At 42.3% G+C, this 27,428-nt stretch overlaps 2 protein-coding genes and 1 long non-coding RNA gene across 4 annotated transcripts in view; 2 read left to right on the forward strand and 1 right to left on the reverse strand.

The window, feature by feature from the left end:
- C2H10orf67 (chromosome 2 C10orf67 homolog) overlaps positions 1-2,354 on the reverse strand; it is a 39,163-nt gene extending 36,809 nt beyond the window's left edge. The window contains 3 exon segments of the mRNA XM_054815060.1: positions 1,233-1,292; positions 1,295-1,362; positions 2,332-2,354. Coding sequence (XP_054671035.1) covers positions 1,233-1,292; positions 1,295-1,362; positions 2,332-2,354 — 151 coding nt within the window.
- A 210-nt stretch (positions 2,355-2,564) lies between these two features.
- On the forward strand, positions 2,565-11,845 carry LOC129203347 (uncharacterized). 2 transcript variants are annotated; one of them, XR_008575987.1, is made up of 3 exons: positions 3,748-4,223; positions 5,981-6,165; positions 7,325-11,845. It is a non-coding gene; the product is annotated as an uncharacterized LOC129203347 (long non-coding RNA). The 2 variants fall into 2 exon arrangements; XR_008575986.1 differs by having other exon boundaries at positions 2,565-4,223; positions 5,981-11,845.
- Positions 11,846-14,838: 2,993 nt separating this feature from the next.
- Positions 14,839-17,636, forward strand: OTUD1 (OTU deubiquitinase 1). The gene has a single exon (XM_054817831.1). The coding sequence runs from the start codon at positions 15,131-15,133 to the stop codon at positions 16,445-16,447; it is 1,317 nt and encodes a 438-aa protein (XP_054673806.1). The 5' UTR covers positions 14,839-15,130; the 3' UTR covers positions 16,448-17,636.
- Positions 17,637-27,428: the final 9,792 nt, after the last annotated feature.

The raw sequence follows: 27,428 nt of genomic DNA on the forward strand, positions 1-27,428 counted from the left end.
CCATACTGAAAAGATATTTGGATTCAGTATTTGACAGGCAGAGAATATTTATGCAGGAAAGATATTTAGCTTTCTCAAAAAACAACTAACTTTGGAACATTCAAGTATCTGCCAGATGGTAACTAGTCACATTCTGTAAAGGAGACCCACACATACCTATCAATACAGATATCAAAATGTAAGCCCAGAAAGTGGTTAAAACTTGTTTATAAATCCTAATTCAACACTCTGCAAAGTATTTTATGGTAAAAAGAATAAAAATACCTGCATTTTAGCAAGAAGTGATAGAGGAGGTGTTAAAGAAAATGCATTCTGCTTGCCACTGGCTCAGATGAGCAAAATACTCTGAAGTCTTTCAGCGATGTGAGGTAGAATGAGACATTGCTTCTAAAAATAGTACCAAAGCATTTAATTTTAGTTCTTACCTCTCTATACACCATCTAAGAAATAAAAAGAAAAGGGGTTTGGTTTTTTTTCTAGGAAATTAACCTTTTTGTGGACATAATTATTTTATATCCTGAAGCACCTTCCTTTGTCATTTCTTACACAGTAAAGGGACAGCTAGAAACACCTCATTCTGAGGGACCAGATCTCCCTCTGCAGGTCTCTGGAGGCACCCGCCTCCCATCACAAATTGCTAAGGCATTTCTGTTAAGCAGACGGCACTGTGCCTCCTTATGGACTGCACCCTCCTTCCCATGTCTAAGCATTAAATTTCAGTGAGACACCGCTTAAGGTATACATAATTGTGCAAGAGTAGATAATGCGATTTGGATCTTCTTTCTAATTTGCATTTGTACGTGATTTGCAACTGCACTATTTTATTTAATCTCTATCAGATGTGCAAGGTATCCTTAGCCATACCCATAACTGCTGTCAGGCAAGTATCAATGGAACTGGCAGGTCCACATTTATTTCCAGACTGTTAGCCACTATTAGATGGTTTAAACCTTCAGAATTTTCACTTATGTTTACATTTTTTGTATGTTAAACAACATTAATCCCTACATAATTTTCTCTGATTCAGATAGCCAAGTGATCCAGTCTCTAATTCATCTATCAATACTTGTATACTATTCTATTTTGAAAACAGAAATTTATATAATTTAGCTCAAGTAAGTATATGAAGACAAAAGAAAAGCCAAAACAGATTCCTTGAGAATTACACAAAACAGAGATAATGGTGACAAAAATACATGTTCTATAGCATGAGGAAGACTCTGTTATGATACTTTCATAATTTATCTTGATTAAAGCTTGTGTAGTAATAGCTAGCTCCTTTAATTGTGGTATTTGATATCTGTTTGTGTAGCATGATCTGTGCTGTAATATCCTATTTTTAAGTCATCTGAAATGCAAGACCTGCAAAACCAGACAGAAATGATAAAAAATACTTGCAATATTACAGTACTTGCATTAACCAAATTAATCAATCTTCTGTTAATAATGGAAATTCAGAGGCAAACTGCCTACATTTTTTTTAATAATTTCATTTGTTTGACTTTTTTTAAGATAGAGGGGAAATTAAAAGAGTGTAATAAACACATTAACAGTTTGTTTCTATGTTTGTTTCATGAAGACAAGTTTTTTTTAATTCACATAACAAATAACAGAAGGTTAAATAACACTAACCATTATGCTCAAGAATGTACAAGAAAATGTTAAAGAAAAGAATGTGTTCTGTCAGTAAACAGATTATTTTCAGTGTTCCGTAAAGAAATGTATCAGTTCAGAAATCCTGGACTGTAGATTTGGCTAGGAGCTGGATTTTCAGTCTCACTGATAAATTTGATTGATACTATCAACACAGTCTAAAACACATTTAACATTGTTGCATTTTTCAGTAAAGAATTAGAACATTGGATTGTTAAAAACATAATACTTTGACTCTGTCAAAATTCCTTTCTGTTAGAAATGGATGGTGTCAGAAAATTCTTACCCAGGTCTACCTAATTAACAGGTCATCCCAACAGGGCAAATAAGTTTAAAATTTTAATAGCATTCAATTGCATCAGGGAAGGTTTAGACTGGATATTAGGAAAAATTTCTTCACCGAAAGAGCGGTCAGGCATTGGAACAGGCTGCCCAGAGAGGTGGTGGAGTCACCATCCCTGGAGGTGTTCAAAAAACGTGTAGATGTGGCACATTGGGACATGGTTTAGTAGACATGGTGATGTTGGGTCAACGGTTGGACTTGATGATCTTAGAGGTCTTTTCCAACCTTGATGATCTTAGAGGTCTTTTCCAACCTTAAAGATTCTATGATTCTATGATTCAGAGGTGTTCTGAAGACCTCTTTATTTTGTGAAAATTCAGATATATTCCAAGTACTTGCAGCCCAGAAAGCCAACCATATCCTGGGCTTCATGAAAAGAAGCATGACCAGCAGATCGAGGAAGGTGATCCTGCCCCTCTACTCTGCTCTTGTGAGACCCTACAGCTCTGGGGTCTCCAGTACAAGAAAGACATGGAGCTGGTGGAGCAAGTCCAGAGGAGGGCCACAAAGCTGATCAGAGGGCTGGAGCACCTCTCCTATGAGGACAGGCTGAGAGAGTTGGGGTTGTTCAGCCTCGAGAAGAGAAGGCTCCAGGGAGACTTTATAGCAGCCTTCCAGTACCTAAAGGGGGCCTACAAGAAAACTGGAGAGGGACTGTTTATCAGGGAGTGTAGTGATAGGACAAGGGGTAATGGGTGTAAAATGAAGGAGGGTAACTTTAGATTAGACATTAGGAAGAAATTCTTCACTGTGAGGGTGGTGAGGCCCTGGAACAGGTTGCCCAGAGAGGTTGTGGATGCCCCATCCCTGGAAGTGTTCAAGGCCAGGTTGGATGGGGCTTTGGGCAACCTGGGCTAGCAGAGGGTGTCCCTGCCCATGGCAGGGGGGTTGGACTAAATGAGGACTAGATGATCTTTAATGTTCCCTTCCAACCCAAGCTATCCTATGATTCTATGTGAAACTCCTCACTGAAGCAGTTGCGATCCCAGCTGTAAGGCTGCCTGGTAAGATGCACAGTGCAGCCAAAAAGTCTGAATTACCATGGGCTATGTTAACTTTAATTTAGTGCACAAGGAGGCTACTTTCAATCAAAAGTACAAGCAGATTCTTCCAAAACAGAAGAGAGAAGTGTATACAAGATCCAGTCTTATCGTTGTCAGTCCCTGGAACAGCAGCAAAGTACAGGGAACGTTGTTAAATGGGTAAGACAGGTATTTAGGTGAAAGCTCAGCGTATCATCTCTCCAGGAGCATTACCAAGAGCAAAATTTAGGACGTGTCCAGTTTCATGGTCGAAAGCAACATTAAACGGAGCCCCGTTAACAACGTGTGGTGTCACTCCAGACCGATCGGGAACCGCCCTCAGTCCCTGCAGCCGTAAAGACAGGCGGGATCTCCACAGAAAGCAACTGCACCCACACAAGCCAGGCCTCAGACCCGCCGCCGCCGTGGGCTGCGTTGGGCGCAGCGGGAGGCGTGGTCAGGCCCCGGGCCCCGCCCCTCACCAGCGCCCGGGCTCCGGCTCCTCCAGGCAGCGCCAGCAGCTCCAGCGTCTGCGGGGCCAGGCGGGGGCCCCAGGGCCGCGAGCCGGCAGCCCCCGCCGGCGGGGCGCTCATGGCGGGCCGGGCCCGCCCTCCGCCGCGGCCGCTGCGGGACGCGGTCCGCGGAACCATGGCAACCGGCCCCGCCCACAGCCCTGTACGCAGCGCCGGTCGGGGCAGTGAAGATGCGTCACTTCCGCGGGCGGCAGGACGTGGTGTATGACGCTGAGTTTGGCGCCGCAGTTGGGGTTGGGTCCGTCGGTGGCTCTGCGGCTTCCCCGGCCGCGCCGTCCTCTCGCTGAGGCATCGCCTCATCCCGCCGGCCCCTGCCTGCCCGCTGGACGGGCGCACCGCCAGCCCCGCCACCGGCCCTCGCCCCGCCACGGCCCACATCGATGCTGCTGTCCTCAGCAGTTGCTGAGCGGGCCGCCCGCCCGCCTCGGGCAAACCGCGATGGCCGGTTCACCCTCGAAAACCTCCACAAATAATCTCACTCCCTTCTAGATATTTTTCTCATTTACCTACTTCAGTCACCTCTTCCCCACCTTCAGCCAACATCCTTACCGTTAGGAGCATCTGGCTAACTTGAGACTTCCTGGTTAAGCAAAAAATGCTGTTAAGTTGAAAATGTAAATGGTTAGGTCCTCACTGAAGACTAACTATCTGAGGAGAGTTCATGCACTCCAGGTAAGTTATTGTTGAGTCAAGAAACGTTTTCCCCGTGTCATGGCATGTTTCAGAGAATGCTGCGTATAATGCAACACCCAAACGCAATGATTCTCACCACGCATTGACCATCCGGAGCTTCATCCACCTCTCCTCCAGTCTGTTGGAGGTGAGAAGTTCAGGGGGGCTTTTTAAGCTACGTAAGAATGAGAAGAGAATATGGAGTAGCAGCTTAGAATAGTGCTGGAAGTAAAAGAAGAAAAATTCTCAGGCACTTTAGGACTGCAGGCTAGAAGAAAGTGATGTCAAACATGAGTATAACCTATTATGAGTGGCCTGTTCGCTTTCATTCAATAACAAACTTATGCTTTGACATTCTAGTTTTGCATGTGGTTAGGAGAAAATAGTGTGATGACCAAAAGCTATGCATAATTTGCTAATAACTCCCTTGATAGAAGTCCAGCAGAGAATATAGGCTAGCTAGAAAAACTCTGAAGTTATTAATCTGTGTTTGAATACACTATTTGATCTGTAGTGCTCTTTGACCTCAATAGTTATTAGCATTTACACTAAAAATCGCTACAACTGTGCCTTTATTTTCAAGAATGAAAATAATTTTATTAATGGCACCTTTTCTGCAAGCTCTGGGCGTTACCTCATTTCATCCACAGAAGAAATATGGAAAGCGATACAGACAGCCAAGATAAAATTAAATACTAGATTTGTTCTCTTCCTTGAGCTGAAGCTGAAAAAGGGATAAAACAGTGATCTCTTTATATTAGTGAAATACAATTGGTAAGAAATTTAAGAACTTAGATATACTACAGGACATAAGTCATCAATACATTCACAAATGTTACTTGAATATAAAAAAGATTTCATTATTAAGTCACATGTACTGAGTTTAAACTGATAGTTGTAACTCAGGTATTCTTCTCAGACTTTTTGCAGTTGGAAAAATGATAAAGGTAATTGAGTGAAAGGCAGAAATTGTTACTTGGCTTAAAAAGGTCATTTGTAAATCCTGTCTTCCTTTTAGGTCACCTTCCAACAATAATAATGTAGAGAAGAGTGCATTTTGGTTTGGGAAAAAGTCTAATTTGCCATTGGAAACAGAGAAAAAGTTTATTAACATAGGTTGTAGCATGACGTGTCAAAAACTGCCAAAAAATTACATCCAAGTTTTTATGATGTGTAGGAATCAGATTACAGGTTAAGAAAACTCGTTTTCTTAATCCCACATATTGCTTCGACGCAAATGAAAGGAGCAAGTTGCATCCATTAGAGGATCTGATCAGAAGATTCACATTTATTTATGAACACTGAAAACCACTGAAAAACTCAGCACTTTGTTTATGATATATTTCATCCTGTGTTGGTTGTTTGCTTATTTTTTATTACAGTCTGGTCTTAACTATTCTAACTACCATCTTTATGTTAAGTAGCTCGATGCTTCACACCCTAATTACCTACTGCAGTCATAATAATCTTGTTTATTTAGAAATGTCTTTGCTGTCTAGCCTGGGCAAGGCCACCTATTGATTCTTTTGAGATAATAATCAAAAGTTATTTGGTTATAGTCTTCATTCCCCAAATTCCCTGAAAACGATTTTATGATATTTTAACCCGGTTAGAAACTGTTGAAAATGCCCTTGGAATGGTACTGCTGCCAAATCTTAAAGAATACTGTTTATAGCATAATGAAATACTGGTTTTAACTTTGCAAAATGAGTTTAGTTGTGATCTACTTGCCTCTGATTTGCGTCCCGTCTCTCCAGGAGCATTGCTGTTTCACTGGCCGGGGCTCCTCTCTGTGCAGGGAACGCTGTGGCACCACAAGTGAGAGACTGGGCTGCTGCATCAGCACCGCTCCTTCTCGCCATGGCTTTCCACTCAGCTTGGATGAACTTGACCTCTAAGGAACTGATGGTTACAGTTGCACATAACATCTTTTTAAAACAAGGTACCCTTTTATTGCTTAACTAAAGCACAGTATTTAAGGTCCATTATGGTGCCGCAGTTGGAACAACAAAGCTGTGGCTTTTGTGATGTGCCTGTTCCTCTCTTTGGCCTGGAAATGTTCCATTTCAGTGATGGGATGGAACTGGCAATGCACAATAAAGCTCCTCTCCCCTTCCAGCTACCTCAGGTTTTTGCTTCAGATTCTAATTGTGAACATTTTACACATTCAGTCTCCTTTGACTGAAGTCATCAAGAGTTAATGTCGGCTCATTAATTTCTGAGTCTCCAAGGTAACCATGTTCATGTGCTAACAGTTCTTGAGAGAGTTTTTCTTGCAACCTAAAATCTCTTAGTCCTGTATTTCGGAGAAACAATTTTCTAAGTTAGAGTGGGTCACAATACAAGTATGACGATTAAAACCATACACATTTCCTATTTTTCCTCATTATCTGAGCCATGTTTGTTGACCTGAGAGAAATACAATATATCTATTTTATTCTCACTGGCTTTGTTGGAAAAAGTGAACGGATCTTCAGGCATATCGATCCTTCTGCAAATCTGATAAAGCAGGGCAAACTTCATAAGAGAGAGTTGCTCTTTGTTTAAATGAATTGTACTAATTCCTTGGACAATTTGGAAGAAAAAAGTGCAGCATTTTAGGAAGAGAGCTGCATTTGTAGGTGGGAGAGAATGACAGATCATAAACCCCCAGGAAACAGAGATAAATGGGACAAAGAAGTGGGAGAGATTTGATGGCACATTAAGATCAAAATTTTTACCAAGCTATTGCTCTACTGGTATCATTAAACCATAATGGTCTTCACATTCATAGGCCATCCTTATTTCACCATGCTACTACGAGTATTTTGTTACCAGAATCCTTTCGTAAAATTATTTGCAATTATGTCATATCTGAAAGCCAAGGCTGTGAGTCAAGACTAAATTTATTCATTGCCAGTTTGTATCCACTTCTTTTTTGGCCAACACTGTCCTTTAACTTAACGAGCTCTTCTCACTTTCTAGTATTTAATCTGTGATTTATTTATAGAGATCCCTTCTCAACTTTCATTAGATAACGCAAGCCAAGAACAGTTAGTCTCCTCTCGTTAGACAGTCGCCAGTGCCCTGATCATTTTAATTCCTCTGTGCTCACATTCCAGTCAAAATTCAACCTCCTTAAGCTGTGTTGACCAGAAATGTGTACGGTGTTCCAGAGGAAGTCTCACAAGTCCTTTCTACAGGAAATACTTATTTCGGATATGTTCTCACCTGCTGTGTTCCAGGATCCTGTTTGTCCTTTTGAAAGCTACATCACATCAGAAACTACAGTGGTTCTGCAGTTGAAAAGCATGTGTGGGGCTTTCTCCTGTCCTGGTGGTTTCCCACAGATGAGATTCTGCTAGTAACAGAAATACTGACCTGCCACCAGGCGGATGATCTTTCATTTGCACTGTTGAATTTCATTTAATCACATAAGCAATTACATCTCTATAGTCTGCAAAAGTTTCCCATATGATGTTTCAAAAATCTTTATTGTAAAAATGCTGCTCAGCTCTGAGTCATTAGTCAAAGTTAATAGCACACTAAGTGCCAGTGTAATTAATGAAAATATTAAAGCCAGTTCCAAGACAGATCTTTGAAGAACTCCACTGGCAAGTTTCTTTCAGTGTAACAGCTCCTTTGAATTATCTTCAGTTGTCTCTCCCCTAGCCAGGCCCATCGCCACCTTTTATTTCTTGTTCTAATCCCATCTTCATTGGTTTGGTAATGCCTCCTACTATGCAGTATTGGAAACTTTATTTAGATACAGCAAGATTAGATATACTAAATTTCCTGTAGTAACTTTATATCAAATTCAGACAGACATCCACAAAAACCTCTGTTCAGTTGAGGGGGCCCAGGTCTGATATAGTAACCTGATTATATTTGGGATTCTTTCTCCGAATTGCTAATTGCTAACGATTAATTTTCATAAAATCGTGCTGGCATGTAAATCACAACTTGAAGAATGTTTATATTTGCGTGTGTGGATAATGTAACTCTTACAACTAGTGCTTCTTTATAACAATTTTAATGTCTCAATTACACTTGAATAAGTACTGAAACTCTGAAATTGCTACAATACTATTTTAAAATGTCTGTAGCTACTCACTCAAAGCATCAGGAACACTACTTCGTATTTCAGGCTAACCAAATCGAGTTAGAATTCCGTTCTGATTGGAGTTACTGGTATAAATCCACTAACTGGAGTGTAGCTGTTCCTGACTTCTTCCAGTGAAAATTACTTCAGGTTTGTGCTTATTGTTATAAATGCTCTTCTAAATTATCTCTTGCTATATTAGAACTTTGAAAATGTCAAATCTGAAAAATAATTCCATATTGTACATTTAGGTATGGAAAACTAGGTTAGGAAAGGTTTAATTATTTACACAGAGTAGGAGGACATCAGTCAGGATGAATTGCTGTCATCCCTCCTCTTTAATGGCTCTACCTGTGTTATTTTTTCTCGTTAGACAGTGGAGTTAAATAGCTGTGATCCAACCTTGCCGTAACAGTTAGCTCTGTGCTATACGGATGGAAACAGAGCAGGTTTTTAATTGTGATGAAGTAAGTTCTCTCCCTACGTTTCATCAGGGCTGGGACAAGACTTGCTGAGCTGGTTATGTAGCACGTAACCACAGCCCTTTCCCACAGGAAGGACTCGGCAGTGGAACAACAAAGCTGGTTAATGTAATTACATGCTATTCCATGACTCTCAAAACATGAACGGGAAGTGTGGTTTTCTGTGACACTCGCCTCTCTGTGTGAAGTGGTGATTCCTCCTTTTGCTGCTTGCTGATGGCAGAAAGGTGGGGAAAGGTGTGCGTTGCAAGGTTGCGGAGGATAGAGGGGATGACACTTCCCATTCAATCAGTCTGTTTCCAAAGCCTTTCCGTTGCAAGGCCACACATGGAAGTGCTGGCTACTTGCTACCTCCTCGGAGTATGTTTTCTCTTCAAGAGTAGGCAGTATTGCACCTTCTTTTCTACCACAGTTATTTCATGCTACAGTTTTTATCAAGATTAATCTATTAATAATATTTCCTGTAATTGTGAGTGGCAATTTCCTGCTTCTGGTATTTTTGTATTGCCCACTTCCCCTACTTCCTTCAAGCTCTGTCCTTGTCAGAACTCTGCTCTGCTCTTGGTATTAGCCAAAATACCCACTTTCCTCAACCCTAAATTTGCCATTAACTAACATGAAAGGAAGAGAAGGTGACTATTTAATTTCCTATAACTGATAACAAACTATAGACAGTGCAAACACTTTTATATCTTGTAAGGTTTATTAAAATAGAGATGATAACCCTTTCTAAATGTCAAATACATTATAAAGCTTGTTTACATCACATTATTACAACTAGTGGTTTCTTTTTTTTCAGAGGAAACAGCATTGTAGATCCCTTTTTTTCTGGTAGCATCTCAAAGCTCTATGCAAAATGACCCCCACAAATGCCATCTACACTTCTGAGTAGAAATGAGAGACTTGACCTGCGTCATCGCTCGCATATAGAGGCTCACTTACCAAGTGGGATACCACCTGAGACCTTGAGATATGAGCAAATATCTATATTTATCACCAACAGCCCTTTTTCCACAAACTCTTGCCACATGATGTCATACTCTGGGTTCCATCTCTAATGACTAGGGCACCCATACAGTGAGTAAGATTTTAATAAGATCTTAACATGACAGTATAGCAGAAGTTGAACAACAAATTGTGAGGCAAAGCTCTCCAAGACACAGCCCTGGTTTTATGCAGTGTATTCACACCTCAGAAGTCAGTGTGGATACACTTTTTCTCCTTTTTATGTTGGTGGTACATTTAGGGTTGGACGAAGTAGGTAGTCTAGTTAATACCTACACTTAAGTCATCACAAAGCAGTTGGCATCAGGAGAAGCAAAAAGAGACTGGGAGTGGGAAAGAGCAGAACTGGTTCTTTCAGCAGTGCTGTTGGCTTGTGACATCTGTACAGGTTCATTAACTATACCCCAAATAAGTTACCTGTAACTTGGTAATTTTATGAAAGGAATGGTATGATATGATCACCTGCAGGCAACAGAGGATAAACCTGATGATTCAGGAAGTTCCTTCTAGTTCCAGCTTATATGTATTTCTTCCCTATATTGGAAGAGCCTTGATATATATATTTCTATTTTCTATTAATTTTTAAATTTTGTCCTTGATATACCACTTCAAATTATTAATAAAAAGTAAACATTCCATTTTCCAATTATGTACAAAGAGCTATTAATTCATTACATACTTCAGCCAGAAATAGCTTAGGTTGAAGGGCTGTTATGTTGGCATAAAAAAAAAAAAGCAGTGGAAATGCTTATTCGGTGTCATTCAATACACCATTTAAGCTAACTTCTCCCTTCTTCACTAACAAATGTTCCTGGTGATGTAATTAATTTGTTCCGTCTATGTCAATCATGTATCTACTACACATTAAAGTTAAAAGTAGTTCCACTCTCAGGCATCTAGTTTTACGTCAGTGAATACCACTGTTGTTCCACAGCTGTTTTTGTGATCATGGTTTGCCTTCTAAACAATCTGAACAATTCCTGGAATGTGCAGCATAACCAGTGATAACAGTCACGTCAGGAGAAACTTTAACCACAGGAGATGTTTACGCTTTATTACTACAGAGACTGTTTCAAGATCTATTTTGTATTAGCAAAGGACTGTACATTACCCTATAATGAGTGAACCAGAAGCCCAGGAACATTACTTTACGGAAGACGGTGAAAGGCATCTCCATACTGTGTTCTCCTTGCTTTCCAGCCCCCTCTAGTGCCTGTGAGGCCACAACACGCAGGCAAAAGTGACAGAAGTGGCAAATGCAGGAATATTCTGGAAGCAATCAATCAGTGTGTTGTGTTGTATGCAGGCCGCACCAAAGCAAAGTTTAGTTTTTCCTTGAAATCGACAGCAGCTCTATATGCAGCTCAGAGCAACAGCGAAAACCCACCTTCTGGTAGCGAAAGGCACTAAAGGCACAACTGCCCCTGGCTTTTGTAGACACCCTTGCACTGACGACATTCAAATTCTTCCTTGAAATTTCTTTTTCACAAGAATTGTATTCATAGCACTTGAACATTCCTCTCTGGAACAATCCATGGTTTATGGCATTATTGTTAAAATCAGATGTCAGACAACTAAGAACATGACCTTTTAGGTAAGTGCTGATTTCTGGTAACTGCTAGTATGAAAGCTGAAAACTAGCCATGAAATGCTTGTGCTGCAGTGGTTCAGTGGGATTTTTGTCAGTGATCATCCAGAGAGACTGCATCCCCCCAGGCCAAGTACGTGTGACTTAACTCTGGGTGCTCAGTTATGGAAAATGTTGGTTATGTTACACTGTCAGTATTTAATAACAACATAGGTAAAACACACCAAGGTGAGGTTCTCTTTCCATTTACTTCACATGGGAGGTAATAAATGTTAGTAGTAGCATCCTATTAACACTAAGACGGTGGCATAAATGTTTGTTCTGTCTCTCAGTTACCTAGTAACAGATTTTGATTGTATTTTAACCTTGTTAGCAAGCTTTCTATGTGCATTTTAACTGAAAATATAGGAAAGACATTGTTTATAAATGAAAAGAGAATAAAAGAACAATCTGTCTGCTACCATTACCAAAACCTGCTGGCATATTTAGCGTGTATTTCAGGATATTCCTTGGATTTTTTTTTCAGAGATAAACAAGTTTTTTTGTCCAGAATATGCTATAGTAGAGCATCAGAATACTAACACAATGGTAATTTGGGCGTATATAATGAATCTGTTTCTTTCCTCAAATGAAGCACCACAAGCATTGTACCTCATTGTAACTACCAAGCAGAATTAAACAGCTGCCCATCCGTTAATGTACCACTGTTCCAAATAACCTATGGTTCTGGAGAGGCAGCACAGTCATTAGTGTGAGTTTCTGTAATATCCTAGAAGAAAGAAAATTGCAGTACTGAGTATTCGAAATGCAGCACTCATGACAGAAGTGCTCTTATTCTGCTGGATCCATTTACTATTCTCCAAGAGAAAGAGCTGCCTCTTTCTCTCTGTGACCAGACTATTTAAGACTTTAAACCTACCATCCTGTAGTCAGCTCTGGCATTTACTGGCAGACAGAGCAATTCATTAAGCAAAGCCACAGAGATACCTTTTTTTAAACTAAAAAAAGCAGGCAGAAGGGCTGGTTAGCATGAAGTAATGTACATCTTTATTACAGTAACAACGAACAAACCCACAATGAACAGCTACTGGCATGTTTAAAACCCCCTAGGAGGGGGCAGCTTCCAGTGATTTTACATTAAATCACCTATGAATACACTAGAACACATTTTAATTTGGAAATATACCTTGTAATGTTTTGACTAAGAAGTAAACATAAACAGGAATCTTTTATTTGCTCCAAGCCTTCATTTCAAGGAGGGAAGATTTCAGTTTACCACTATTTGATCAATATAGATTCCTCGCTAAGCAATGATTAGTCCAGAAATAAAGACTTGCTGACTGATCTCACAAGCTATATTTAAAACAAAGTTCTGAACATTCTGAAATACAAGAGTCACTGTAATTTCAGAGCAGTTGTAATACCTTATCCTCCTGTAACAGGCTGCCAGAAATGCTCCTGGCTAATACCCATCACCATTTGTTCTAAAGATATCAACTTTCTGGCTCTAGCAGGTAAGTCAGGAGATTTGGGCTTCAATTCATGTCTGATATACCTCTTGCATTTCAACTTTGGAGGCAATAATTTTGGAAATATATTAATTCTGTGAATTTTCATTATGAGGTTCTCAGTAATGCATTAAATTAGCTGTCATATTTTATCCAAAACAAAAAAATAAGGTGAAAACTGTTCCCTTAAATATCCACAGTTTTTATCACCAAGGATTTCAGCATTTTTCCTTCAACATGCAAGGTAGCCAAGGAGATTAGAACACATTTTCTGTGTAAAGAGAATGAAATTCCATATTGTGTTGCTGGTAGCCTTGGAATCAGCTGCAGAGATTGAAGATAGGAAATAGTTCCCTGGACATGGATCCAAAAGACAACTAAGGCTCCAAAGAAACAATTATTTTTGATGTTGTAGTCTGTTGCATGCGATCCTCTTAGTTATGTCTTTTTAATTAGCATAAATAGAACAAGGAAAAGAAATTTTTCAGAATATCCAAATAGAGGGTTATTTTTTTGTTTGGTTGTTTTTTAAAGTTCTGCGATCTGCTTGGATTACTAAGACTTTTCCAAAGATATTTGAGACCGTGGGATGTAATCCAGAAAATACTTTAAGTATCACTTTGAATCACATATATCAATATCTTTTTTCCCCCATTTTGGTAGGAATAAATAAATGTGTTAACATTTCATCATAGTGTAAATGGGTGTTTCTTGGTCAGCATGCCTGTCAGAACATAATCAAATCCATTGTGTACAGATAACGTCATCGTTCATAGACAAAGGGTTAGATATGACTTTATTTATACCACAGCTAAGGCTAAAAGACTTGGCTTAATTTTAAGACACTACCAGCATGAATAAACCAATTATCAGTGATCTTTCCGAGACCTGTATTTTAAATCTGGTCTCTCCTGTTATTATGTGATGATTTATATCATACTTTTTACGTATGCATACATTACATTTTCCTAAGTAGGACTGCAGGTGGACAAACAGCAGCTTGAGCCAGTGACTGTCAGAAAACTAATGAATGAATATTATTCCTACCACAGCTACAAATTATGAATCGTGACACCGATTATACGTGGGCAGAAGCATAATTCCTTCAACAATAACATGGATACAGCATCAGCTCATTGTAGGTAGAACATCTCCAATAATTTATACTTGATGATCAAGTCTAAAAATCAAACTGCTTGGCTGACAAATTGTTTCATGAGACATTGCTTTCGCTACCTTCTGTGGCATTTTCCCGGTTGGCCCCCGAGAACACCCAACGCAGTGTTCGCCTCTTTGAAGTTTCCCCAACACTTCCCGTTATCAAACGATTTCATAGTTAGCACCCAGCCCAGCGCAGCACAAGCTCCGTGCCGACAGCCCGACACGGGAGAGCAGGCATCTCCCCGCGAATCACCCCTCAGACCCGGGCACCCGTTTCCGTCAGCCTTCCCGCGCCTCCCTCCGACAGCGGCCGGCGCCAACGACCCCGCCACAGCCTCGGCTACGGAGCCCGGCTTACCCGGCACCGGCTCCCAGGCGGCGGGGCTGAAGCAGAGCAGGGAAGCCGGGCCCGCACGCGAGAGCCCAGCCCAGGCAGGCCAGGCCAGATCCACCACACACCGCTCACCCCTCCCCGGGGGACAGGGAAGGGGAACCCTACAGGCCCAGACGCCCTAGAGGACACGGGAGGGGATCCCCGGGAGCAGACTCCCCCAGGGTCGGACCTCCCCCCCCGCCGGGGACACGGGAGCCGACACCACCCCCTCCCCCAGGCCCAGCGCCGCTGAGGAGCGAACGTCGCGCCCCGCCCCAGCTGCGGCCCCGCCCCACGTCCCCTTCCGCGGGGGAGGCGGGGCGACACGCGGTGAGGTCACACACCCCGGCCCCGCCCCCCGCGCATTCCAACGTGCCTTGGCCCTGAGGTAAACACGGGCGCGGCCCCGCCCCCCGGCCCGGCCTCCAGCAGCTTCCAGAAGGGCCCGAGCGCTGCGGCCGCGCGCACCCGCGGAGGGGCCGGGCCGTGGCCGCGCGGCGCTGGTGGCGCAGTCGGAATTGCCGCCGCCGCGGGGCCCAGCCGGCAGCGGGGTGCGCAGGGGCGGGGCGGCGGCGGGGGGGTGATGCCCTTGTTTATTTTTACCCGGGCGGCTCATCCTCCCCGGCAGCCCCAGCGCGGCCCCCGCCGCCGCTCCCCGCCCCGGCTTCGACGGCGCCGCCTATAAAGCGCCGCCCGCGGGGAGCCGAGGATGCAGCTCTACAGCTCCGTGATCACCCACTATCCGGCGGGCGGGACGGCCACCGCCGCATCAGCCGCGGCCCCGCCGAGCTCCGCCGGTGTCTTCAAGGTCTCCCTGTCGCCAGGACCCTCCTCCCCGGAGGCACCGAGCGCCGCCGACGCCGCGGGCCCAAGCCCGGCCGCCGAGAGCTCCGCCAAGGACGGCTTTATTCCCGTGGGGGGAAGCAGCAGCAGCAGCGCCGCCATGCCCGCCTTCTCCTCCTGCCTGGAGGTGATGCCGAGCGGCCCCGCGGCGGGCCCCGGCAGCCGGCCGGCGGCTGTCCCGCAGTACAGCCCGTGCGCGCAGGTCACCGTCAGCCGCCGCCGGCCGCTGGAACGGATCGTTCCCATCCGCATCGTGCAGCGAGCCGAGGCCCCCGGCGAGCTGGTGCCGGCCTCGCCGCGCAGCCGCGCCTGGCTGGAGGGCATCCTGGAGAGCATGCGGCAGGCCGGGGGGGACGGCGAGGCCGCCGCCCTGCCGCCGCCCGCCGAGGAGCCCAGCAACCGCAGCCTGCGCCTCAGCGAGCACTGCCAGGCGCTGCAGGCGGCGGCCGCCGGCGCCCAGCCCGGGCTGGTCCCCGGCTATCGCCCCGCGGAGAGGAGCGGCAGCCAGGCGCAGCCCGCCGCCGGCCCCTCGCCCGGGGAGGAGGAGGAGGAGGGCCCCGATGCGCGCAGGGGGCCAGGCGGCAGGCCGGAGCGCAGCGAGAAGCTGGCGCTGTACCTGGCCGAGGTGGAGAAGCAGGACAAGTACCTGCGGCAGAAGGGCCGGTTCCGCTTCCACATCATCCCCGACGGGAACTGCCTCTACCGTGCTGTCTGCAAGGCCGTGTACGGGGACCAGCGGCTGCACAGCGAGCTCCGTGAGCAGACCGTGCACTACATCGCTGACCACCTGGACCACTTCAACCCTATCATCGAGGGCGACGTGGGAGAGTTCCTCATCGGTGCCGCCCAGGACGGGGCCTGGGCTGGCTACCCGGAGCTGCTGGCCATGGGCCAGATGCTGAATGTGAACATCCACCTCACCACGGGCGGTCGGCCCGAGAGCCCCACCGTTTCCACCATGGTTCACTACCTGGGGCCTGAGGACCCGACACGGCCCAGTATCTGGCTGAGCTGGCTTAGCAATGGGCACTACGATGCTGTGCTGGACCGCGTGTGCCCCAACCCAGAGTACGAGGCGTGGTGCAGACAGACTCAGGTACAGCGCAGACGGGATGAGGAGCTGGCCAAGTCCATGGCGGTGTCCTTGTCCAAGATGTACATTGAGCAGAATGCCTGCTCTTGAGACCACCTGGGCTGCAGGCTGGGAGCTTTGCTGCAGGGACCGGGACAGACAGAAGGTGTGCTGGCTGTGATGGTGATGCCTTAATCCTTAATGAAGCAGCAGCACCCCAGACTAAGATGGACTGTAGATTGTGGGGGATAAATCCAAACGTGTTTGTAGTATTCTGTTGTAAAAACTTAGCCTCGGATTATTTGCAAGCAGATTCTCCGTGTATGTTTGTGTCTCCCCTCCCCGCTGTCTATTTTCTATAAGAATGTATTTTTTGCACAATATTTTTAAACTGTTACCTCCATCTTCTACATCTTACATTAGTATCTGGCTTTCAGCTGTACAGCCAAAAAAAGTTTGTAAACAGTTTTTGTAAATAAGGCTTATGATGTAACAGCTATTTTTTTGCTGTGTTTTTTACCCATAAACCTTATATTTTTACCAAATGAAGTTGATGTCAAACTAACCCTCCCTAATTGATGAAAGCATCGTGGGTATTTTCTTGCAAATCTAAAACAATGTTTTTTGTAAAAGTGCAGCAAAGTATGAACAGACTGCTTTTCAAAACATTTGCTTTCTCTGCCTGGAGCACAGAACAGGTCCTTTGAGCCAGTTGGAATGCAGCTACACATGAACAGTACAGGGAGCAATTGACTCTTCTGTATTTAATTACTGTTTTGAGTAAACTGGCCTCTTGTTGCCTGGTTGGCTCACCCTCTGCTCCATTTATATTATTTATCTGTAATAACAGAACATTAACTTGCAATAGAATGTTGTGACTAGATAATAGTCTCCTGCTTTGGCAATAATTGCCTTGGCTGCACCTCGGTGTTTGTGTTCTTGTTTCTGGGTTATGGTGTCTTTTGTATAAGCCCTGCTTCTTTTTTGGCACTGGTGTTGCACCAACAAATCATTATCTGATCACAAGACTTTATTCACTTGACATTATTTTCTAATCAAGAAATCAGGAATGGTATTCTACATTATGGTTTAAAAGAAAAAAGTATTTAAATTGAGATTTGTATGGTTTGCTGGGTCAAACATTTAAATGTTTCCAATCTGAATTCTGTCTCTTCTACTTCGATTAACTTGTTAGAGATATTTATTAAGTAATGCAGTTTGTACTTTTTTATTTTGTAATATATTGTGATTTTTGGAATTTATACTGTATTTGTATAATAGGAATATTCACAGCTAAAATGGAATGAATAAAGAATATAATTTTACTTATGCTTTTTTCCCCCACCCCACCCTTTGCATTCCTGGTGTGGTAAAGAACTGCAACTGGATTCCCAAGACTTAGCTTCTCTGCCTTAGTTTCCCCAATTAAGAGGTGTGAAGAAAGGGCAGGGTACTTTGCAAATGTGAACCACTGATAATTCTGCTGTCTGTGAATATGTCAAACAAATGCGAGCATTTAAAGACAATTGAATATCTGTAATTCTTTTGTAACTGTAAGAGATAGTAGTGTATCTCTTTGCCAATCAGAAACACTTCTGTATATTAATATGCCTTAGGAGGGTTCCCGAGCGTAGTACCTGGGCTGGTAATACCGGTGGTTGTGATGAACTAGAGCGCTGCTGGGCCATGCACGCTTGGGCTTTGGGAATCTCCATTCTACAGCCAGTCTCAAAGTTGCTTGGGATTTGCCCTGTCACCAGTGATAGCTCGGCACCCCTTTCCTTGTTACTTGAACACAGGTAATGTCATGAGAAAATACCATTCTTTGCTCCCCTTACACAATATAAATGCCTTGGAAGCTGTTAAACGGTACTACGCGTGCGTCTGGATGCATTTACAAATCTGCCCCCGATCTCTAAAAATAGTAGAAGGCCATCCTTAAATGACAGAAAGGTACTGGGTTAAAATTAGGATTAAAAAGGAACTAAATAGTTGAAATGCAGCAGTCTTAATTGAGCACACTTGTGATAGAGCTGCAGGATGGATTGTATATTTGCTACTGTTTTATGTGATGCAAAGAGTAGATTAAATTCATTATGTTATTTCCAAAATATTAGTACATGCAGACTGTGTTTTTTCCCCCATGTTCTTAATGGGCTTTTTCTTTAAAGGTCAAATAATAGTAGAAAAAACCTAGTCTTGCTAGTTCAGTATTGCTTAACTTTACTGAATCTCTGGAAAGCTGACTTCTGAGGTGAGATCAAGGCAAAGATGCAGACATGGATGTGTTCATGAAGAAGAGAGATAGTTGGAGAGGAAAATGGCTACTCAGGTGGCTGTAGGCACAAAAGTATTAATACACCATCAGTAAATATCAGTCATGTGCTGGACTGATGATAAACTTTGTATCCAGACTGCTTAGGTTTTGGGCTGGATGTGATGAATTCATTCAATGTTGTCAACATCCCAAACTTTAAAAAAAAATATTATTTTACATCTTTCAGAATTACCATTTTCAGCTGTATCATGAATTGTGATCACAAATTTTGTGTTTTGTGGCACAAACCTTAGAAACACTCATAAGTAAGCTAAGCAAAGAAGGACTGATGTTGCATAGTGTTCACTCTGTGAGATACAATTTATATTAAGATATCAACAAAAAAGTAGTGTTAAAAATGAGCAGCGCAGAACCTTGGGATCCGTTCCCACAGGGTTCCTTAGCAATTTTGATGCTACTGCATGAGTCGCAGTAGCATGCGGATAACTTCAAGGAATTTGAAAAAACTAGGTTTCTTGTTGAACTAGTTTGCAAAGACATTGAGGATGTATTGCTGAAGCATGTAACTTGTTTTTGCAGCTTGCATTGCATACTCTGTCTAAAAGGGAATGACAAAAATGGCATGTCAGGCGTTTCAGGCACATGGAAAGTGAAAACTTGTTTTTTAATAGCTCTGATGTTTAAAGTTCAGCCGAGACATTGAGTTCAGATGCAAGCTAGTGGTGTCTTGCCTGAGTAGCAGTAGAGGCAGTTTTATGGAGTAGCTTTATACTCCATAATAGCGATCCTAATGTGGACAAAGCTTTACAAAACTGCTTGTAACATTGTAGCTTGCCCCCAGCAAAAGCAGAAGTAGATGAAGGTTTTCCCTTACTGTCCCCTGTTCAACAATTCCAGTGACAAGGAAAGGACGAATGTTATCCTTGCTCATAATTTCAGCACCAAGTTATTTTAACCTTGGCTAATCACTTGCATAACCCAGTTAATCCTTAGACCCGTCTGGGGACGTTGGTGAACAGACTCTTTATTATTGGCAATAAGTGAGAAGCTTGATTTTCAATATTCAGTTGTATGGTCCTTTAAGAAGCCAGGTAGAAAATGCTTCAATTCTAAACTGAGCAAATGTGAACTGGAGTCTGTGGGAGCATAAACTTTGTGATGCCACCTTTGCTTGTATTTTATAATGCATTTGTGAATTAGTTGACATGTTGGATGCTTCATTTCAGGAGTTTCTTAGGTTGTCAGGACTAGGGTATTCTGTCAGTAAACATGCAATGGATGTATTAGGATTTTGATGTGTATTGAACAGACTCTCTTAGACAAAGCAAGGTTTGCCAGAACTGACTTGGTTTGTGTGTGCAATGAATGCATCTCAAAGTAAGGGTGGTGGGCAACTGGGAAAGGCAAGATTTGTGTAGGTGTTGTCGTCCTTCATCTCTGTCAATGATTTTCTTTTTGGAAAGTTCAGTGGATGACTCTTTGTGCTTAGCAACTTACATAGGATGCGTAAAAGTTGCCTAATGCCAGCTACTGGGTTTATGTGTCCAGTTGTATTTGGCTGGTATATTACATGTGTACAAGATAAATCTGTTACATTAATGTCACTTGTCAATAAAGGTGTATTTCAGTGCTCCTTGTACATGTACAAAACCACGTGCATCCAAATATTTCTTCTGTCTGCTTTTGCTTTTACTATGTCACAATTAGTTTGTAGGATTTTTGAGGATAAAATTCTAATTCTGGTTTAGTGGTTTGTCAGCGCGCACATACGTGGCTTCTGAATCCAAGCGGAAAATGATGACAGATATCTCACATCAGGGACAAGTACCTGGCATTAACTATTTTTTGCTTATTTTTTGCTTACACTCTTTCATACATATTTAACAGTTTATTGATATGCATTGATAAGTGTTCCTAGGATGTTGGTGCAAAATGTTGCAAAATGAAAAAACCCTCAGCTTTGGCGTTAAAGAGGTCGTCCCATTTCAGAATGGCACGGTTAAATGAAAGTATGCAGCATGCAGAAAGGTTGTGAGTAACTCTTTGAAAGGACATCAGCTCTGCCAAATGCAATTCTATAGTCATTAGGACTTTTTTTTAAGAAGCAGAAAAAATTAAACTTTGAAATTTTTAGTAATATACAAGCTGATTTATAACACATACACGTGCATTTTAGTTGAAAAAAGTGGCTTTCATATTTCCTGTTCAGTTTTAATTTATAATCTGTCTTTTTTTAAAAGCAATTTTATAGTATTAATGGGTAGAAAGCCATAGTAATGCAGTAAGAGATTGTATTTCAGTAATGTTTTTCCTGAGTTAGTATTTAAAATCTTCTTTATACAAGGAAACCCATTCATGGTATTCAGACTGCAAATTTATAGAATTAAAACACTGGTAAGTTCCAGGTTTCTGTTGCACGAGTGGTTATTATTCTGTTTCTTCATCCATTTGTCCTAATTACCTAGTAAGATCAGGCTTCTCTGGAGAAAATGTGAGTGTGCAATTGTAGTAGCGTGATGCATGCACACATAGAACTAATCTTTCCTGCGTGATCTTAAATTTGGCATTTCCTGCATTTTCAGTGCGTATTTTAAAAACATTTTGCTTTTAATGCCTATTTTATTTCCTACAGTTTTCAGAGGAAAAAATCTTTCACGGAAGTTGTAGAAAAGCAACAGTTGCACCCTTCCTGTGAGGCACCGTTAATAGCGTTTGAACCTTCAGCACTGTAGCGGAGTTAAGCTGTGTGAAGCGTGGCATCTGCAGCGAAGACGACTATTGTGGGAGGGGAGGGTAGCCAGGGGGAAAGCTGGAGCCGGGAGATGGTGGTGAAGGAGCCCAGGTCATCTTCTATCCGTTCGTCTCCCCTGTTCACCCACGTCCCAAGTGCGGGGAGATCCCGACTCGCTGCGCTGGGCAGTGGGTCTGTGCTGCTGCGCTGGTGACAGCGTGTGTCAGGCTCGCTGTTGTTGTTCATCGGTGTTTAGCTATGAAGTTCTTATCCTGCCAAGCTTTTGGGGGGCTGCAAAGGAAAGAAGGGATGCAACACTCTATCTCAGAAAAATATGAATTTCACAGACAAAGACATGGCAATTTTTGCCTGTGAAGTTTTGTTGCTAAGTATCAATGAGTTAAAGCGTGGTTGAATATCAAAATGGTTTGCAAGGACAAAGAGAATTTTAAAAATCATGTAAAGCACATGTTACCAACTTTTTGAGACTCCCGTAATGCTTGAAATTTTTTTTTTTTTAAGTTAATCCATAATTTCATTATCTAGACTGTATTATTTTCACAGGTACAAGGATTCAGCATTTTTCCTGCACAAAACTTCTATTTTTTGCTGAGTGTAAAACTTCGATTTTCAGCTATCCAAGTAACCAACATTTCTGGGCAAGAAAACCCATGGTTTCAGATCTCTGGGTGGGATTTGGAATTTAGTAAGCTCTGTCAATTTAACCTAATATGGCTAAGAGCGAGACTTCTTCCCATTGCTGATGCTATGCTCAAGTTTAGATGGCTGCTTTTAGAAATAACATGATCTTTGGAACTTCAACTGAGCTTCTTTTGATATTTTTTTTTAGAGAGCCTGTGGTCAAAGTGTACTCCTTTTGTAAATAAATAATACAGTACATTTTATATTTAAATTGCCTGTCTTCCATATGACTTAAAGATTGAGCTTTGACTAAGCAATTAAGCAATTAACTAGTGTGTTTGTATGACTTGTTTGCTTTCCTACCAAACTTCATCTCCACTGGATTAGGTTACTCACCTTGCCTTTTCTGGCTTAAGGTAGGAGGGATGACAAAATTATTGTCTCATTAATTACCCACACAATTCCTATTACTCCTCCAAACTCTCCCTGCAGTCTGTTCACTTCATTTTCATTTTTGTTGATTGTGAATTATTTGTCCGTTCAAATTTAACCTTGGAAACAAGCTATGCTGTAACCCAAAACCTAATTAAAGAGGACATTTGAATGAGCTTAGGTGTTGACAGCTGTTTTGCTGCTTATGTATAATTGAGGGAGAGGTGGTGCCCAAAATGAAGCAGTTGTGAAAGGACTTGTCTTGCTCTGAAAGATGGTTATGTCAGCTTACAGATCAGCATTGTGACTGCTGATCTAAAAGCTTTAATGCACTTGCATTTATTCTTTCTTAATAAAGAAATAACGTTATCTCACAACATATTACATTTTTGCTAAACTGAGAATGGAGACACAAGAGACTAATGACTGCTGGACTGAAAAAGAAAATACTCTTCTGCTATTAGGAGCCAGGGAGTAATTGTTTTTTTCATTTATTTCCCACCATGTGTAGTATCCAGTGAAAGAAATCTTTGGCTTTAGGTAGGGAATGTTTGTGCATGTGGCCTGCATCCTTCCTGAGCTGGTAAATTAAATACATGTAGAATACGATCTTTTACTTTAGATTTATACCCATAAAAGTGGTGAATAAGTTTCCTTGGCTGAACGACTCTCTTTTATACTGTAGAGCATTTAGCACAACAAAGCTGCAATCCCACTGGGACTTTGATGAGAAACAGTATTACTAACAGCACGCGCTTCACAGTTATCTGAAAACTTCATCTCCATTTCTTTTTTCTTTTTCTTTTTTTTTTTTTTTGGCATGCAGCTTATCTTACTTATCAGGAAGTAAATATTTATGGATGTTTTCTCAATTAGGTAGCTGTCCTTTTGTATATACTCACAATAATTCATGTGAAACATTCGAGTGAATGTGATTCCTGGTAGATTTCCATTTTTCAGCTAGTATTTTACAGCAGTTGCCCTGAAATTGCTAGTAATTATATTAAAAATCCAGTGATTTGATTATGTATTTGATAGCATTTGTGTAGTCAGTTTCCTCTCCTTGTAGAAGAGTTTTATATACCTCTGGCCAGAGACAAACATGTTGCAAAATAGACAAATAGGACAAATCTGAGCTCTGCTAGGAAAAATAAAGAATCTTTTAACGAGAAATAGTTACTGTGGAATGCTTCACCAAATACGTTATTGGAAAGGGGGCTGTTGGGATACCCTAGTACAGGTGTTCTTCAAACCACTTTATTGTCACACTGAAATTGTTTCAACAAAACCCCAAAAGAATATCATATTTTACAACAAAACGTTGCCTGAAATGACTGGGCAGGATTGCAATAATTCTCTAACCATTCTGCCTTGTATGGCATTGTCACAACAAATTTCCTGCTGTATTTGCTTTCAGGAGGCCTTCAAATCATCAATTCAGTGATAATTAACACATAGGTTAACATTTTTCTTTGACCTTGGCATTCCTGATGTGTGGAAGTGAGGGGTTCAATATTATTCTTGAACTGAGTAGCGCGGGTTTGCCCACACGTGAGCTTTCTCTGGCTACCACCACCACCACCTTCTGCTTTAACCAGTGTCCAAAAGCTCGGTGACACTTAGGTTTATATACCTATCACAAAAGCCTCTAATTTCAATTAAGAAACTTGGCAAAGATGTGTGACTAGACTAGAACACCACCTAACCAACGCAGGTTATATACCCCGTTGGGTATTTTTTTGCGTGCTCACACCTGAAGTTGCAATACGGACCTGAAATACGCTTTGATTGCATGTAAGACTCACCGGGCAATTACAGCATTTATCTGTGCAGCTGAGAGTCCTGCGTGACCTCAGATTTCTTTGGGCTGCTCTGACACAGGTTCTCTGGGGCCAAGCCATCCGTCCCTGGGAGCAGCCAGGCGTGTGCCCACCAAGAGCCGGCATCCCAGCCCAGCATCTGCTGGCTCCACAGCTGGGACGGGACAGCTTGGAGAAGGAGCGGGGTCAACGAGCCCTGATCTTGGAGGGTCAACACCACTCCTTGAATTCCCCTTTGAAACTACTATTTCTGTGATATTACTTGGTGAGTAAATAGCAATAGAGTAAATACTAGAGAAAATCTGACTATTTTTTTATTGCTCTCTGGAAGTACACAGGATGTATTGCACCAGAGTCATCCCCAGGTGACAAAAAAAACCTGCTCCAGTTAGACTATATTTGAAAGGAGCCATGGCATCCATCATCCCAGAGGCAGGTTATACAACATGAACCTTGGCAGTGGCCTCAGCCTTAACATCTACAGGAAATCATTCTGCCAACTAGGCTTCTAGCCTGGGAGACCAAGTCGGTAACAGTAGGTGCTCTACTTCAGTCAAGGGATTGAGTTAATCTCTGCTAAGACTTTTGGTGCTTCCTCAAGCCTTTGAGCTTTATCTCAGTGCTCTCTGGATTGAGCTCTAGCCAGCCAGCAGCTGCATCAAATCTCTTTCAGTCACTTGATATTGATAGAGGAGGTAGACAACAAGCAGGTACTGTCACTGTGCAGGGACACTTGTGCTCCAGCGTGTCTCACTGGGTCTTCTAACAGCATCTTATATCACTCCTGTCTAGTATGAAGTGTGAGGAAAAAGAAATTATACACCACTGGAACATGGAATCTGTTCTGTCTCACTACTCACTTAAAATCTCTCGGATAAAAATCTTCAAATATACACCAAGCCAGTTTTTTTTTTTTTTCCTACGAACTATAAATATATTACTAGGAGTTTATAGCTAGCCATGGTGGCATTTTACAGCTCTGAAAATGCTACAGACGTTTGGTCACATGGAGATCTTCAGTGAGATGCCATCAGATATTCTACCAAATTAAACCCTGGATCCAGATTTATCTGCTGCTCAGATATTTGTTTCAGTCTATTTACTACCACCATTATGTATTTAATCCCCTCATAAACTTTAAATGTTTATTCCCATAACATAGGGAGGAAACGTTGGGGATTGTTTCCAGTGATAGTGAATATTAGCAAAGCAAGAAAGGAGAGGATAGTAGCACCTTAGCTTAGGGAATGCTCCATGACTGCTTAAAAGCAAGAAACACCACACCCCCTTCCCCCAAATTTGTTCGTGACATGGACATTTTAACTTCCAGTTTTTGGGGTTTTTTTTAAGTGAACCTGTGAAACGAGGCCAGGTATTATGTATAGATACCTTTTGCGTGCAGATATATGTAGTGATTGTGGATGAGGAAGGAAAAATGCAAGAAAATAAATGGGCAAAATTGTACATGTACCAAAAAGATTAGGAATGGATTTCTATCCTCTCACTACTAAGAAGACTAACACTTGGAAAGAATTGTTTCAGACTGAAGTCTTCTTTAGAGAGCCTTATTCTTGCTAAATATTCCTTATATCGAGTGCATGCTTATGCATTTGCTAAATGCTCTGAAGAGAGGATCAGGACTGTGCCAACAAAACCAAAACCAATTTGTCTGTCTCTGAGATTAAAGCGCAGCGTGTGAGGGAGCCTTGTCTTTCAGTGGCCTGACCTGTGGGGTTTGCATCTCACTTACGACTTTGCCTTCATTTCCTTGGCATAAAAAATGCTTTTCACATTTTTTGCAAAACATTACCTTTTCCCACCCAGAGATCAAATACGAATAGAGATCTTGGGTCTTGGGAGTCAAGTCCAAAATATATTTTAGAAATTTTACATCTGATAAGATTTTATTTATGTGATGTTTTCAATTTCACAAACTTTATGGTGTAATTCAAGCACACAGCTGTGAAAAGTAAGTTTGTAAAGTATTAATTCTACCTTTATAGGCTTTTTAAGTAGGTGTTTACAGCTGTGTTAAGTTTGATAAGTAGTAAGGGAATTCTGAATGGGAAGTATTACGTGAATAGGATGTTATAAAAATCTGATATTTCTTGTTCTTATGTACTTTATTGTAAATTTCCAGATTTAATTTCTTAGGGGGGAAAAGAAGAATTGAGAATGGAGTTGATTTAGGCCCTTTGCTACTGTGCTTATTGGCCAGTGCATCCCAGCAACACCCTGGACCTTGTCACCTTCCTGAAAGAACAGCCTCTAGTTATTGCAGATGGGGAATTAAATGCTGAGTCTGTTTACACAGATTCTTGAAAGAAAATCTTTGAAGGGGAGAATGTACTAGCCAAGGGTGTACAGAAGGACAGCATCATCCCCTGTACAGTATTTGAAATGTCATTTCCTGACTTTTCTTCCTTCTGTGCTGCCCGGTGGGATGAAGAAAGAAAATTACTCTGCTCGTCTTTCGGGGTATGTCTGCGGTGCAAAAGGCAGTGCTGTGCAGACACCCTGTCGGGCTCAGCAGGGGCAGCAGCATCGCGATGGCAGCACAGGGCTCGTTAGGCAGAAGGGAGAAGCAGGAATCTGAAGAAGGTTAGCAGGATCCTGAGCCACAGGATTGTTTTGCTGCTTCTCCCGGTGTACACGCGGGGTCCTGGGCTCTCTGGTGAGGTTCGGTGTCAACACTTGGGAGCACAGATCAGCCTTCAGGGATTTAACTCAGGGCACTCGTTTTCAAGCTATTCTTATTTTCTGCAGAGCTAATGTGCGACAATCTTTCAATACCAAGCTGCAATAATTGTGTAAGGAATATGTAGCCCCAGGAGAGAGTTGAAGGTACTATATTACAGACATGTAAAACTTCCATATGTAACCAAATTGCCATTTAATAGGAAGCCGTGGTGACTATAAGCAGGAAAATGGCATAGCAGTTATAAATAAATAACAGAAACCACTTCTCAGGAAATCTTGTGGAGAGGAGAGGGAATTACATGACAACAGCTCATTTCCAACCCCAAGCTAATATGACTTAGCTGCTTTGCCAGTCCTTGGACTCAAAGGTCTGAATTGCCGCCTCCCAACCCTCCTTGGACCCCACTTACAACGTGCTATGCTACAGCTGCAGAGCTCAGAAGGGTGGCTTAGAACAATGAGATGTTCTGCAATCATATTTCTGTGAAA

Source organism: Grus americana, chromosome 2 (genome assembly GCF_028858705.1).
Source record: "Grus americana isolate bGruAme1 chromosome 2, bGruAme1.mat, whole genome shotgun sequence".
Classification (NCBI taxonomy): Eukaryota; Metazoa; Chordata; class Aves; order Gruiformes; family Gruidae; genus Grus; species Grus americana.